This window comes from Anabrus simplex, chromosome 1, assembly GCF_040414725.1.
Source record: "Anabrus simplex isolate iqAnaSimp1 chromosome 1, ASM4041472v1, whole genome shotgun sequence".
Classification (NCBI taxonomy): Eukaryota; Metazoa; Arthropoda; class Insecta; order Orthoptera; family Tettigoniidae; genus Anabrus; species Anabrus simplex.
The window spans coordinates 1,491,320,601-1,491,336,624 of record NC_090265.1 but is presented as its reverse complement, the minus strand read 5'-3'; the positions used below and the strand labels follow the sequence as shown (position 1 = coordinate 1,491,336,624).

The 16,024-nt window shown below is 39.3% G+C and overlaps 1 protein-coding gene across 4 annotated transcripts in view; it reads right to left on the bottom strand.

Annotated features, from left to right (window-relative positions):
• The window catches only part of fy (fuzzy planar cell polarity protein-like protein), a 196,502-nt gene that overhangs the window by 71,000 nt on the left and 109,478 nt on the right, over window positions 1–16,024 (bottom strand). For 3 of the 4 annotated variants that reach the window (XM_067153250.2, XM_067153249.2, XM_068229108.1), the window contains exon 5: window positions 6,742–6,939. The exons of the other annotated variant lie outside the window; for it this stretch is intronic. In XM_067153250.2, coding sequence (XP_067009351.2) covers window positions 6,742–6,939 — 198 coding nt within the window. The remainder of the gene's footprint in view (window positions 1–6,741; window positions 6,940–16,024) is intronic. 4 annotated transcript variants of the gene reach the window in all.

Below are 16,024 nucleotides of genomic sequence, written 5' to 3'. Positions count from 1 at the left end.
GCACAGACCGCCAAGTTGATTTGTTTATTCTATCTGTAACACACTGCCGACGGCCATGCAGGTAGGAATGCAACCAAAGGAGGGCGCTGTCCGAGAAATGGAGGGAATACAATTTCGAGAGCAAGATGTCAATGTCAACAGAGTCAAAAGCTTTGCTCAAATCTAAGAGTATTAAAACTGTCACTTCCTTGTTGTCCATAGCTTCTCGGATGTCTTCTGTGACCTTCAGTAGTGCCGTTGTAGTACTGTGTGCTTGACGAAAACCAGATTGTAGTGGGCCAAATAAGTTGTAAGTCATCATGTAGTCTGTTATTTGTCTATGAGCGATGAACTCTAGCGCTTTGGATAAAGCAGAAAGTATGCAGATGGCTCTGTAGTCAGATGGTTCAGAAGGGGAAGCTACTTTTTTTAGAGGACGTATAATGCCCGCTTTCCATATTTCGGGAAATGTGCTGTCTACAAGGGAAGAGTTAAATATGTTAATTAGTGCAGGTAATATCACATCCAGAATAATTTTTATCATCTCTATTCCTATCCTGTCATTTCCTTTTGCCGTTGATGTTATCCGATTTATAGCAAACCTGACTTGTGAGTGGGTTGCTGGACGGAAGTAGAAGTTTTCTCTATCTGTTCGCGTCTTTGCATAATTCCCGTCTAGAACTTCCTGTTTCAGCGCTGCATTTAATGTGCAGTTAGATGAAAAATGATCGTTCAGTTTTTCCAAGGGTATATTTATTTCGTCATCGTCTCGTCCTTTGGTAATTCCAAAGCTCTTTATGGATTTTCACAACACAGCTGTTGAAACATTTGGTTGAATTAAACTGTGGGCGTGTTGTAGTTTCGCATTTCTAATCTGTTGGGTCGTAGCGTTTCTCAGCCTCTTATAGTTCAGTAGATTGTCAGGAGTGCAATGTTTCTTAACTCGTCTATAAGTAGCATCGCGTTCAGCCATTAGTGCTCTAATCTCATCTGAGAGCCAGGGAGCTGGCTTCCGCGTAACTCGAGCCTTCTTTTCAGGGGCGTGTCTATCATACAGTTCAGTCATATGTTGATTGAAGAGAGTTACTTTGTCATTTATGTCTTTAAGTTTAAATATGTCATGCCATGGCACTGCAACTGCGTCTTGTAAAAGTTTAATCTTATCAATTCTTCGTAGATCTCTATATGAAATTATTTTCGATTTGAACTTGGGACTTTTAATAGAATAGGCCATAAATATAGCATCATGTCGCGATATACCCGGGACACTAATTTGACCGTGATGAACTAATTCAGGTTGGTTAGTGGCAATGAGATCAATTAAGGTGTGTGATGTGTCTGTGTGATGTGTAGCGTTGAGAGGGAGAAACGTTAAATTGCAAGCTTTAAATGATGTTAAAAGTTGGGTTGTCTGAGGAGAGTTAGGTTCAAGAAGGTTTATGTTAAAGTCGCCCATTATAATTATATTTGAGTAATCAGTGACTAAATCTTGTATTTGAGTCTCTAGATCGCATAAAAAACCCGCTTTCGGTGGCTTATATACTACACCCAGAAGACATTTAACTTCACTCACAGTTATTTCCAGGAACATGAACTCAGGTTTTCGCTCGTACGGACCTGGAGACCTACAGATTATTTTAGGGCGTAAGCTGGTCATAACATACGCAGCGGTACCCCCGGAGGGCTTATTTAATCTGTCGGATCTAAGAAATGTATAACCCGCCAGCTGCAGTCTTTCTATTGCGTGATGTGGTTTTAACCAAGATTCAGAGATTAATATTGCGTGGAAACTGGGAGGCATAAATAGGGCTTTTATTTCGTCCATTCGCTCCTCCGCAAGGAGGCTTTGAGCGTTTATATGGCAAATTTTTAAAGCATTACTGTACGGAGAAAGCTGGTGGTTAATGATGTCCCTTGTCGACTGGGAATGGCAAGAAAGCTCAGATGACAATAGGTGTATGTTGCCTGCACAGCTGGTTCCAGCGACATTGGGGGAGGGTGGAGTAAGTGAAAGGTTTTGAGGAATGTTTGCAAGGAAGAGGGGAGCCTGTTCGTTTGTCTCAAGTTCGTTATCAGGGGGACTGTAAATTACGTTGTTCTCCGTTATGTTGGAGATGAATATGACAATAATGGGAATGAAATGGAAATAACAATTTACAGCGATCAATACGATAATGGCAATGTGTCAATAATGTAGGTGGAAATAAACACGACAAAAATAAGGCACTGAACCCAGTCTACCGCTACTAACACCAATCTACCACTACGGCAAGCAAAAGTAAGCTATATTACTAATTACGTTCTAATAGAGAGTTAAAGTTAAAAATTACGGTATACTACAAGGTTAACTCTAAAATTAAACTACAATAGAAAGTAACAAAATGTTGTGATCATTTCTCCCGCATATCACTTTAGTTCATTTAACTGTTCCATAGTGCACACTTTAAACTTATTTGATCCTATTTTTATATTGATTACTCCATCAATGCTCCATACCTGGCGTACACCGAACCTCGAAATTGCCTCCTTGAGGACTGCGAGTCTTGTTGCAGTCAGATCCTCTCTTATTGTGACCGCCGTTCCCTTAAGGCCTCTTTTCTTGTGGAAGATTTCACTCCGCTTACGGCAGGAAACGAATTTCACTATCAGAGGTCGTGGCTTCGCACCCAGTCGTCTTCCAATGCGATGGCTCCTGTCAATGTCCCGAAGGTCAAGGTCGACACCAAGATCTCTTGCGATGCTTATTGCGATGACATCGGGATCTTCTCCTTCCTTTTCCGGAATGCCGAAAATACGAATACTTTGCCGGCGCTGGTATTGCTCCAGTTCATCTTGCTTGTTTTTAAAGTCGCTTTTAATTTTTACAAGTTCCTTGTCCTTAGCCTGAAGCTGATCTTGTAATAGTTTGACACTTTCCTTGTATTCCGCTCTTAGTTCCTGGAGCTGCAACATTAGGGGCTGTAACTGTTCGGCTACGGCTACGGCTACGGCCTGCTTAACGAGTTCTTGTATGCTGGCGCCATGCGGCGGGCTGGCTTGGGGAAGCTTCTTAGGAGCCATTATGACAACTTAGTAGTATAACACTGATAGTTTACTGTAGTTAGCTGCACACGTTGAACTTCAGCACGAATGTAATAACGTCTTTATCACTTCAAGCACGTTGAACTTCAGCACGAATGTAATTCTTTATCACTTCAAGCACTATATCACCTGCAATTTACAATTTTTGCGAGAGAAAGTTTGCGCGCGACTAGCAGCTAGCGGCCATTACAGCTTCATTCCACATTCTGTATATGAGTTGACTATGACTGTAAGTATAAGAGATATTATAAGTAGAATTTTGTAAACAATATAAATTTATTAAGGATGATCTGTTTGTTTAATAGAAAAAATTGTTAGCGTAAATTGTATATTATTGTATTCTAGAAAAATGTTCTTCTTCTCTTGTTAATTTAAAATTTAGTGCTTGACAATAATGTATTTTAGTGTATCATTTGCCACCGAGGTAGACACCTCATTTGCAAATAAAGAGATTTTGACTTGATTTGATTTGAATATCCATGATTACTATTGCATTCCCTTTATCAGATTTAGTTGCTATTAGGTCATTTTTCTTTGAGGTTTTTAACTTTCTTATTAATGGATCGGTCTGTGATATGATGGAACTCTGAAAAGCAGTGGCAATAGGGGCTCTGGTTAAGATGCAGCAAGTCGTTATGCTGGTTAGGTTCCAAAATGGGTAAAAAATAAATAAAATAAATAAATGCAATGTAATTTTTAATCTTATACCAGCTGTATAGTATTATTTGAAGTAATTCCGCATACTGTATATGAGTTGACTATGTTTTTAAGTACAGGAGCTATTATAAGTAGAATTTTATAAACAATAAATTGAAACCCATGAAAAGCAGAAACTACGTCAGATCCAACCACACCCTCCACCCAGCTTTAGATGTGACCTGTGTGCCCATACGTTTGATGTAAAGACTGGCTTGATCAGTCATCAGCATCATCTCTACAGAGCCAACAGATGTTAAGACGAATTGCAGTTGAAAAACAAATTCTCGGAAACGAGTGGCGGCCAACGATGACGACCTTCATAGCTAATATGGAAAACTCCTTGGCGCCCCTGGAGGTCATTCAAGTCACCCCAGGGTACCATAGCATACCAGGTGAAAACCTATGACTTGGAGAGATATGTAGCAGGAAAATGGATGGTGGGAAGACCAAGAAACCACTGGATGACATCATAAAGATGGAAAATGCAGATTGGGGAAGGACACTGGGGGACGTCATCAACAACAGGACATATCTCAATAGGACAAAGTGGAAGAGGCTTGCCAACAGTACCCGGCAAACTGGAACTGTAAAATGATGATGATGATGATGATGATGACGACGACAACGACTGAGATGTCATCTTGGCACCTTTAACACTTCTCAATCGGATTAAAGATTGTCTGTGAGTGGAATTTACTTTTGTGAAATATTTGTTATATTTTATTACCACCCATGAACATGCTGAAAGCAAGTACTTCAGCATAAATAAGTAATTCATACATGATTTTATCGGAACAGATCGCAAGACATACCCACCACAGAGTACTTTAGACTGACTGAGCACTATACTTACTCTATATCTGCTGAATCCTGATTGTCACCTCATAACATCCTGTGTTCTGCTCATCACTATCAATGTCATCCTTACCTTCTGTCAAATTTTGCTGATTAATCCCACCAATATTACCCAGTTCTGTCTGGCTCCACGGCTAAATGGATAGCATACTGGCCTTTGGTCACAGGGGTCCCGGGTTCGATTCCCGGCAGGGTCGGGAATTTTAACCATCGTTAGTTAATTTCACTGGCACGGGGGCTGGGTGTGTGTGTAGTCTTCATCATCATTTCATCCTCATCACAAGGCACAGGTCGCCTACGGGAGTCAAATCAAAAGACCTGCACCTGGCGAGCCGAACATGTTCTCGGACACTCCCGGCACTAAAAGCCATACGCCATTTCAATTCATTACCCAGTTCTTCATAATCTGAATCTGCTCTATCACAAATGTCACTTTCACATTCACTTGCATCAATTTCACTTTCCTCACTTTCCCAATCATTATCGCTCCTTTCTGAGTATTCACCAACACTATTATTGTGTGTCTATTTTACATTTTGAAAATATTTTCAGGACATAATGTCTACAAAACCTGAAATGCAAACATTCACGTCAACAAATTTCTCAAAATAACACCAGCATGGAAACCAAGTTTCGACACAAAAACCTTCTTCATTTTCAATTCCAAATTGCTGTTTAGCCTATGTAACGACCTTGACTATATGTTCCTGATATCCATTGGCTAATATTAAAACCGTAAATTGAGAGATATGGTTGGTAAAGCACATAATTTGAAATTCCAGATAAACAAATCGGTCACTTTCACAGAAGCAGAACACATATAATGCTTGGCTAAGGTTAAAGCCATGAGTAAATATAGAACTCCAAGTTACGTGTATATTTACAAAATGCAACCTTCTCAAGCAGTTAACAAAGCTTTTAGGTTGATATCGCATATCACAACTTATTGCAAGCTGTCCACTTCATGGCCGTATCGATGAGTTTAATCAACAAATTAATCTAAAAAGCCACCTAATCGATACTTTATTTCTTTTGCCTTTGGCGAACTTAAAAATACATTAACAAACACAGTACATGTTTCGACCACTTAGTGGTCATCTTCAGCTGTATATAAAAAATCTTAGATGATAACATTTAAAAGCAAGCACATTGGATCTTAAAACTATGTCCTATGGGAATCTAAAAACTATTGTTCTAGAAGCTTTAAATGAATTGGAAGATGGGGGGGGGAGGGGTTGGGGGTAAGGAGATTTATGTGAATGATACTTAAATTACAGTATCGTTTACAATTGTGTTTAAAAAACTTAAATGATGAAAAACATATTTAAAATATTTAAAAGCGTCTATGGTAAAATTCTTTTTGATAAAATTAGGTGGCGTGAATAAAAAGTTTGTGTTTGTAATAATCTTCAGGCATTTGTGAGAAAATAATAACTTAATTAAAATTCGCGTCTGTGGTGCTGTTAAACACTTTGTTTTTAATAAACATACTTTAAAATATTCTAAAGTGTCTATGGTAAGGCACTTATTCAAAAATACTTGTGCTTGAAACATTATTAAAAACAAAGTGTTTAACAGCACCACAGACGCGAATTTTAATTAAGTTATTATTTTCTCACAAATGCCTGAAGATTATTACAAACACGAACTTTTTATTCACGCCACCTAATTTTATCAAAAAGAATTTTACCATAGACGCTTTTAGATATTTTAAATACGTTTTTCATCATTTAAGTATTTTAAACATAATTGTAAACGATACTGTAATTTAAGTATCATTCACATAAATCTCCTTACCCCCAACCCCCCCCCCCCCCCATCTTCCAATTCATTTAAAGCTTCTAGAACAATAGTTTTTAGATTCCCATGGGATATAGTTTTAAGATCCAATGTGCTTGCTTTTAAATGTTATCATCTAAGATTTTTTATATACAGCTGAAGATGACCACTAAGTGGTCGAAACATGTACTGTGTTTGTTAATGTATTTTTAAGTTTGCCAAAGGCAAAAGAAATAAAGTATCGATTAGGTGGCTTTTTAGATTGATTTGTTGATATCACAACTTATACAACTAAACTCCACATACATTATTTAACAGCTACTAATATTTTATTGAAGAACAACTTACACCAGGACTCTTACAAGGCAGGAACACAGGAATGTCCCTAGCTGAGGCTTGACCCTCACTAGCAATGAGTAGTTTAAGCAGCTTTCTTTCATTTGGTTCCAAAGACCACCAGCTAGGTGTAGCAACAGCTGTACAACCATGTAGAAGTAAGCAGCCGAAGAGTGAACCGAGGCATTCACAATAGGCCTCCAGCAAACTCTATTGAGAACACAATAATGTTAGAACATAAGAAAATATAATCGACTTACTTAATAATTATACAGTCTCTTTCTGAGCATAATCACAAATCATACTATGATGTACAAACAGAAAATTGAAAAACTGGAAAGTAATAAGAACGATATAAATGTACGTGAGAATGTATAAACTAAAGCGATACTTTCACATGAACTAAGTTGTCTAATTTCACATGTCTTCCAGCTATTTGTATACAGAAGTCATCATTACACAATATAATATAGGTAGAACACAATTTTTAAGAGCATATTTAGGTAGAAGAGCTGTGCTGTCTATCATGTCAAAATTTAAACCATGTGAAATAATAATAATAATAATAATAATAATAATAATAATAATAATAATGATGATGATGATAATAATAATAATAATAATAATAATAATAATAATAATTTATAAGATAAAAATATAATAATACAAATCTAAACCCACATGGTTCACTGAAATTGAGAAAGACATGAAAAAATGCTGGAATTAAAACAGATACAATCAAAAACAGAACCCTTTTTCGAGAATCAGTTCAAAAGGCAGCATTTCAGGAGCGGAAGAAACCAACAACTAGAAGAAAGTGGACTCAAGAAGAGAAGCAACGACACTCTCGAAAGATGAAGGAATTTTGGAAGCAAAGGAAATCGAACACAATGAAAAGTAAATGAAGTTGATCCATCGTACCCTCCAAATGGGTTATTCGAAAGAAGAAGAATACAATAATATTATTATTCTTCGAATAACCCTTTTGAGGGTATGATAAATCAACTTTGGTTATGTTTCTTTGCACTTAACTTTCTTTGTTTCCAAACTTCTTTCATTTTCTGAGAATTTTGTTCCTTTTCCTCTTGAGTCAATTTCTTTTTTTTTGCTAGGGGCTTTACGTCGCACCGACACAGGTAGGTCTTATGGCGACGATGGGATAGGAAAGGCCTAGGAGTTGGAAGGGAGCGGCCGTGGCCTTAATTGAGGTACAGCCCCAGCATTTGCCTGGAGTGAAAATGGGAAACCACGGAAAACCATCTTCAGGGCTGCTGATAGTGGGATTCGAACCTACTATCTCCTGGGTGCAAGCTCACAGCCTCGCGCCTCTACGCGCACGGCCAACTCGCCCGGTAGTCAATTTCTTCCAGTTGTTAATTTCCTTCTCTCCTGAAATCCTACCTTTCATGTTACTTCTCTGAAAAGTGTTCTGTTTTCTATCGTATCTATTTTAATTCCAGTGTTTTTCATATCCTTTTCAATTTCAACGAGTAAATATAGAACTCCAAGTTTTGTTCTGTATATTTACAAATTATTATTTTTTTTTTTTTTTTTGCTAGTTGCTTTACGTCGCACCGACACAGATAGGTCTTATGGCGACGATGGGACAGGAAAGGGCTAGGAGTGGGAAGGAAGCGGCCGTGGCCTTAATTAAGGTACAGCCCCAGCATTTGCCTGGTGTAAAAATGGGAAACCACGGAAAACCATTTTCAGGGCTGCCGACAGTGGGGTTCGAACCTACTATCTCCCGAATACTGGATACTGGCCGCACTTAAGCGACTGCAGCTATCGAGCTCGGTATTTACAAATTTACAAAATAATATATCATTATTATTATTTTACATTTGAGGAGCATTTTTCAAAAGTCGATATATCCTACAAAGCAAATATTTCAGGAAATGCACTTTTTAAATGACTTGACTCAATTCCTTAAACTCCTGTTGGCTGGGCTGAGTGGCTCAGAGAGTTGAGGCGTTGGCCTTCTAACCCCAATTTGGCAGGTTCGATCCTGGCTAAGTCCGGTGGTATTTGAAGGTGCTCAAATATGTCAGCCTCATGTCGGTAGATTTCCTGGCACATAAAAGATATCCTGTGGGACTAAATTCTGGCACCTCGGCATCTCCGAAAACCGTAAAAGTAGTTAGCGGGACGTAAAGCAAATAACATTATTATTAAACTCTGGTTAAGGAGCATAGTGCCAAAACAAGGTGTTGCCATCTAGTTCTGTGATGTGCTGTGTGTTTCAGCTTTCCCCATGTACCTAGGGTATACTCAAGCTGCTCACTCCCTACTTCCACTGACCTCCCCCATGTCATCTTAGGCCTTCCTCTCCTCCTGTGGCCCTGCCGATTCCACTCAAGAGCTTTTTTTGTTGTGCTGTCATCAGGTCTAGGGGCTGCATGGCCGAGGCGGTAAAGGCGGGCTCGGTTCGCCCGGAAGGACATGGGTTCGAATCCCCATCAGGAAGTCGTAAAATTTAAGAAACATTTCCACTTCCGGAGGTGCATATGGCCCTGAGGTTCCCTCAGCCTACATCAAAAATGAGTACCAGGTTAATTCCTGGGGGCAAAGTCGGCCAGGCGTAGAGCTAACCACTCTATCCCATCACGTGCCGCAGTTAACAGTGGTGGAAGCCTTTACCTTCCACTCCTCCAAGGGCCTTCATGGCCTGTACGGAGGTGTCTGTCTTTTTGTCATCAGGTCTACGCAGTGTATGGCCAATCCACTGCCACTTTCTTTACTTCATCTGCTGTTAAATCGGTTATTGGTGCGTTTTCTTCCACAATTCCTCATTTGACACCACTTCTGGCCAGTATATCCCTAAGATGTTCCTAAGACATTTGTTCACAAAGTCTGAATCTTCTGTATCAAAAACTTTGTCACTTTCCAGGTCTCACACACATAAAGTAGCACAGACGTAACATTGCTATTAAAGTTCTGCAGTTTTGTTCCCATACTGAGTTCTTTAGATCTCTATATGAGACGAAGTGTTGCGAATGCACTCTTAGCTTTGTTCAAACAGCTGGTAACATCTTCATCTATCCCTCCGCTCCCCGTTACAATGCTTCCTAGTAGCAGAATCTGAATATCCAGTTGCAACATCTGGTCTCTCAATCACATTTCCTTTGTGTTTTTAATGTTAATCTGAAGTTCAACTTCCTGTGCCTCAGTTTCCAGGTCTTTCAGCTTAATTTCCATATCTCTAAACTGTGAGCAAGTAAGCATAGGTCATTGGCAAAGTCCAAATCTTCCAGTTGTTGAGTAAGATTCCACTGGATTCCCAATTGTTAATTCATTGTGCTTCTCATGACAAAATCAAGAATCATAAGGAACAGTATGGGTGAAAGAAGACAGCCTTGTATCACACCAGTCTTAACATCAATTGGTTTCGTCAAATGTCCTTTATGTTCCACCTGGCATATATACTTATCATACAATACATGCACTTAATCAGACTGATGATCATCTTGGGAATGCCAAAGATCTTCATTGCTCTCCAAATATTAGCCCTATAAATATTATCGAAGGCTCCTCAAAGTCAATAAAGAGCATATACAAAGATGACTAGTATTCTCCTGATTGCTCTGCAATTATCTGTAAGGAATTGATCTGATCAGCACAAGATGACCTTCTCGGAACCCAGCCTGCTCTTCTCTCAGCTTACTGTCCACATAAACTTTAATCCTGTCGAGGACGACTCAAGAAAGAACCTTGCTAGGCACAGAGAGTAGTGCAATACCATGCCAGTTGTCACAAACCATCAGGTCCCCTCTCTTTGGAAGTTTGATAAGCAGTCCTTTGTTCCATTCTTTTGGGAATGTCTCATTTTCCCCAGATAGCAGAAATTAGTAGAAGCAGCAAATCTGCAGATACCTCTGTAATTTGCTTTGAGAGCTTCAGGTATGATATTATCCAGTCCTGGAGCTTTGCCATTCTTTAGGTGTTTGATGGCTTTTACTATTTCTTGTTTTGTTGGTGGCTCACTGCCGATTCTTCGACCTCCTGGTCCTCTCTTTAGTATCTCGTGTTTCAGCAGCATTATCCTTAGTTTTAGCTATTCTTCTCTATTCAATTAAGTTCCAAGTGCCTTGTGAAACCAGTCAGGTCCTCCTTTCATTTTTACTCGAAATACCACCTCACATCGTCACCATCACCATCATCATCATCATCATTCTGGCTTCTCAGTTTGTTCTGTAGCCCCCTTCGGGACTTCCATTAAATACTCTCTCCATCTTTTCATCTGGACTTCCTTGGAGGTCAGAAGGTTGCCTTCATTATTCTTAATTCGCTTAGTCTGATCAACTTGATAATTTGTTACTTGAGTTTTCAGACATTGCGACCCCTAAATTAGGGGCTATTAGCAATTTAACACCCATATTGATCTCACTGACACCACTCCTATTCGTTCACCCCCTTACCACCTGAGCCCACCTAGAATGAAAATTCTCAATCAACTCATTGACAAAATGCTTGCCGATAAAACTATTGTACCCTCCACGTCTGATTATGCCTCTTCCGCATTTATCGTGGACAAACACGATGGGTGCTCTCACTTTATAGTTGATTATAGGAAACTCAATTCCAAAATTCTCTACGATGCCTACCCCAGGCCTAAAATTTAAACTGCTTTTCAGCATTTTACCAATGCAAAATATTTTTCACTCTTGGACTTTAATTCTGCATATAACCAAATACCCCTAGACGATAGCATATCGAAGTATACTGCTTTCATTACTCCTACGGGTCTGTACCAGTTTACAAAAGTACCTTCGGATTGAATCTCAGTTCACAAATTATGCAAACGTTTGCTGACTCCCTCTTTGCCGATATAAAATATCAGTATCTATTCCCGTATGTGGATGACCTTTTAATTTACAGCTCTGGTTTTCATACTCACATTAAACATCTTTGTGAAGTGCTCTCTCGTTTACGCTCTGTCAATCTTACCGTCAATCCTTCCAAGATTGTTTTGGCTCAGACTTCTCTTAAATTTTTAGGACAAATTCTTTTGGGTAATGGCATTTCTGTTGAACCTGACCGTGTTTCTGCAACTGATCGTATTACACCACCTAAAAATCTGAAACAATTACAAACATTCTTAGGAATGTTTGGTTTTTAAAATAAATTTATCCCCCATTTTTCACAGATCACTGAGCCACTCAATTTACTTAAACGCAAACATATGAAATTTCACTGGGAAGACCAGCAACAGAATGCATTTATCTGTCTCAAATCAGCTTTAACCAAAGCTCCTATTCTTCAAATACCTGATTTTGATTTACCCTTTGAAGTTTCTACGGACGCCTCTGACGTTGCTGTTGGGGGAGTCTTAAATCAAAACGGGGACGGTGAACACTTTCCTATTGCTTACTTTAGTAATTTGCTCACGCCTATGGAACGTAGGTATTCCATTAATGAAAGAGAAGCGTTAGCCTTAATTCTCATTATTGAGCATTTTTCTGAATATCTAGACCATCAACAATTTCTTGTCCAAACTGACAATCAGGTGCTATCCTGGCTAGTGAATAATGCTCCTAAAATAGGTTGCTTCGTCTCTCTCGATTTACGTTTTCTATCAAATTTGTGTCTGGCTATCAAAACTCGGTTGCTGATGCTCTTTCTCGTCTCTCTGATCAACCCCTATCTTTACCATTAGATCAATCTCTCTCTCATGAAGTTAACACAATTTCCTCTTTAATTGACTTTCCATTATCTTTTGATTCGTGTTATCAATACCAATCTACTGATTCTTACTGCAAAAAAATTAAGACTTCTCTTTCTAGCCTCAACTATAATGGGCCCTTTTGTATCCTTAATCATTTACTGGTTTTTAAGCCTAATCCTAACTACCCCTAGGGTTGTACTTCCCTCACTCCTACGTTCCATGCTGTTTCAGTACTATCATGGTTCTCCTACTGGGGGACACTTTGGGCATGCCAAGACTTATTCACGGCTAGCATCTCAATTCTTTTGGCTGAATATGCGCAGAGATATCTTTGATTGGGTTAAATCTCGTGCAATATGCCAGAAACATAAACCCCCAAACACATTATCTTCTGGCTCTCATTCTGCCTCACTTTCTACCTATCCTGTGGAAAGATATTACATCGATGTTGTCAGCCCTATTACAAAGTCCTCTCAAGGCAATGCTTATATCCTTACCCTTTTTGATGGTATTTCTAAGTTTTTAATTTTACGCCCATTGCGTAAAATTTCTGCTCATATTATTATTCGGCTCTTGAATGACCAAATCTTTCCTATTACTGCTTTACCCAAGTACCTGCTTTCGGATAACGCTACCATTTTTTACTTCATGATCTTTTTATAACTGTTGCTTTGCCAACGGTATCAGAAGTTTTCACCTCACCCTCTCATCCTCAAGCCAATGTCGTTGAATGATATCATAGGAATTTGAAGGTCTTGTTGTCCATCTTCCATTCTGAGGACCAACGCCATTGGGATTCTGAATTGCCCGCTTTTGCATTAGCGGTTAACTCCACTGTAAATAACTCCACCACGTTTTCCCCAGCAAAATTATTTTTAGGTAGAGATTTACGAACTCCTTTGGATTTAACAAGAGATTTACCTTCTTTACTCGTTTCCTTGCCTAATCAAGTTTCTCAAGCTGACCGGAAAAGGGCATTAGCCAAACTGCTTCAGCCACAGGAGGTTTATCAATGGATTCACAACCATGGGCATCGATCTTCAAAATTTAAGCTTTCTAACAAAGTATTGTTAAAAAGCTATCCTCAAAGTTCTGCTATTGATCACATATCCGCAAAACTTTGTCCTCGTTGGACAGGCCCCTTTTCGATAATTCAGTCCTCCACACCTGTCAGTGTTTTATTACAGGATGCAGCTGATCCTTCTATTATTAAGAAGGCCCATGTCTCTCAGTTGAAATAATATTTTCCATAATTCCTTTTTACCCTCTTTTGCTCTGCCCAGTCTGACTCTCCAACCACACTTGGGTCAACTGGACTCTCCCACCTGGAAAAAAGGATTATATTTTTTCAAAATGAGAATGGGATATTTTTTTTTCTTATTCCTAGACCATATGCACGTTGTTTATTATGTTATCACCTCAGTGTTACATCTGTGAAATTGAATTCTCTCTATCTAACCCTCTCCCTTTCCCCCTCTCCTATTTATCTAACTATACTCTGTTTCTTGCCGAGTCTGTTTTTGTTTCAGCCCTCCCTCTCTGATGCTGTACTTCTTCCCTCTTCATCCGTCGCCACTCATTGGATCTGCACTGACTCCTCGCTTCTGGAATCCTTTGGATTCCCACCCCGTTGGGGGAATATGTAACGAGCACTCACCTACTTGACTTCGTACGGCCGCTGCTGCTTCACACGTTGCCCGACTCCCTCAACACTCCACTACGTACTGAACTACTACTGGCTTACGTCACTCGCCACGTCACTATGTTTTGTTTCTCGAAGACCTGTGTGCTTCATGAACCTTCTTTCGCCCTATAAATTCTTCCCCCAACCAAATGGTCTTCAGTCCACATTGACACCGAGTGAAGTTGGAGGGTCGTCCTATGAGTACCCAGTAGTTTGCTGGGAAACTCTACTTCTCTCTCTTCGATATTGGGTGAGCAATAGTGTGTTTTATTATTATTACTAGCTGATGTACCCGTGCTTCGCTACGGGGTTCTCAGAATGACTGTCTTTGTGGTTTTCCTACCTGAAGTCGTCAGTTGGAATGTAGCAATTAAAAGCAATGTTATCATAATTATAAAATACTCGATCAAATGAAAAACCGCACATTTCTCACTTTTGGCAAACAGTACTACGGTGCCGATCTAACAGTTCAAAGTTCCAGTGCTGGAATGACCCGACCGAAGACAGCCGTGAACACTCCTGTGCCATTATTCTGTTAAATATGCACACTGCTCATTCCAATCAGTGCCTCGGAGTAGGGATTGAATAGCTCGAATGCTATGATGAACCAGTTTGTTACGTATCAGTAGTATCAGAAAATTTATGAACCAGAGGAACGGTATGCTAACTCCCCAGCTACTTCCCGTCAATATTCAGGCAGGCTGATATTTTCAGTACGACCAGGCGAGTTGGCCGTGCGGTTAGGGGCGCGCAGCTATGAGCTTGTATCCAGGAGGTAGTGGGTTTGAACCCCACTGTCAACAGCCCTGAAGATGGTTTTCCGTGGTCCCCCATTTTCACACCAGGCAAATGCTGGGGCTGAAACGTAATTAAGGCCAGGCCCGCTTCCTTCCCACTCGTAGCCCTTTCCTATACCATCGTCGCCATGAGTCCTATCTGTGTCGGCGCTACGTAAAGCAAATTAAAAGAAACTCGATATACAGCAGTAATCCAATCTATCGGAGATGAGCGGCAACAGAGACACAAAGCACATCACAACAATGGTCAATGTAATGTTATTGTTGATCAATGGTTTGAGCTTTCTGTGTTGTAGGCCTTCATAATCAGTTTTCTTTCGACTGTAATATTAGTGCGTCTTATAAAATTAATTATAGCGTAGACTGTAGTTCCTTATTCCTCGACTTTACATACCAGTTTTCATTAAATTCTGTTTACCCATTTTCTCGTGGTGGCACTGAAATGGACTTAGCAACAAAAATCCGAATTCATGAATATCTTCGTTATCATAGCCGGTACAGTAAAAATGTATAAGACATAAATGATCGGAAATTTAATAATATATAATTTAGTTTTATACTATTTGTCAACAGGACCACCAATAATATATTTGATTATTCAATTTTAGGCCTTCCCCTAAACTGCCATTTCACTCAGCGTGAATAAAATTATTTATGGCCTAGAATGTAGCGACTTATTCCCCGAATTTGCATACCGATTTTCATTAATATAGGAGAAATAATAACATAAATATTTGAGAATTAAACTGTAGGCCTTCCCCTAAACTACCATTTCTCTCAGCGTGAAAAAGATTATTTATGGCCTAGATTGTAGCGACTTATTCAGGGACCTTACATACCGATTTTCATTAAATTCTTTTCAGCCGTTTTCTCGTGATGCATGTACAGACAGACAAACAGACAAATAGACAAACAGACAGACAGACAGAAATTACGGAAAAGTAAAAAGTGCATTTCCCCTTTACTATGGACATGACTGATACAGAAATACCATTCTTTTCAAATTCTGAGCAATGTACAGACAAAACTCTTATTTTATATATATATAGATTTGCCCAGTGGACTCTATTATGCGGGTGTAACTTTAACTTCGTGAGCATGGGCAGTTTAAGTTATATATGAGCATTTTAACTTCAGTATCTCTTTTAA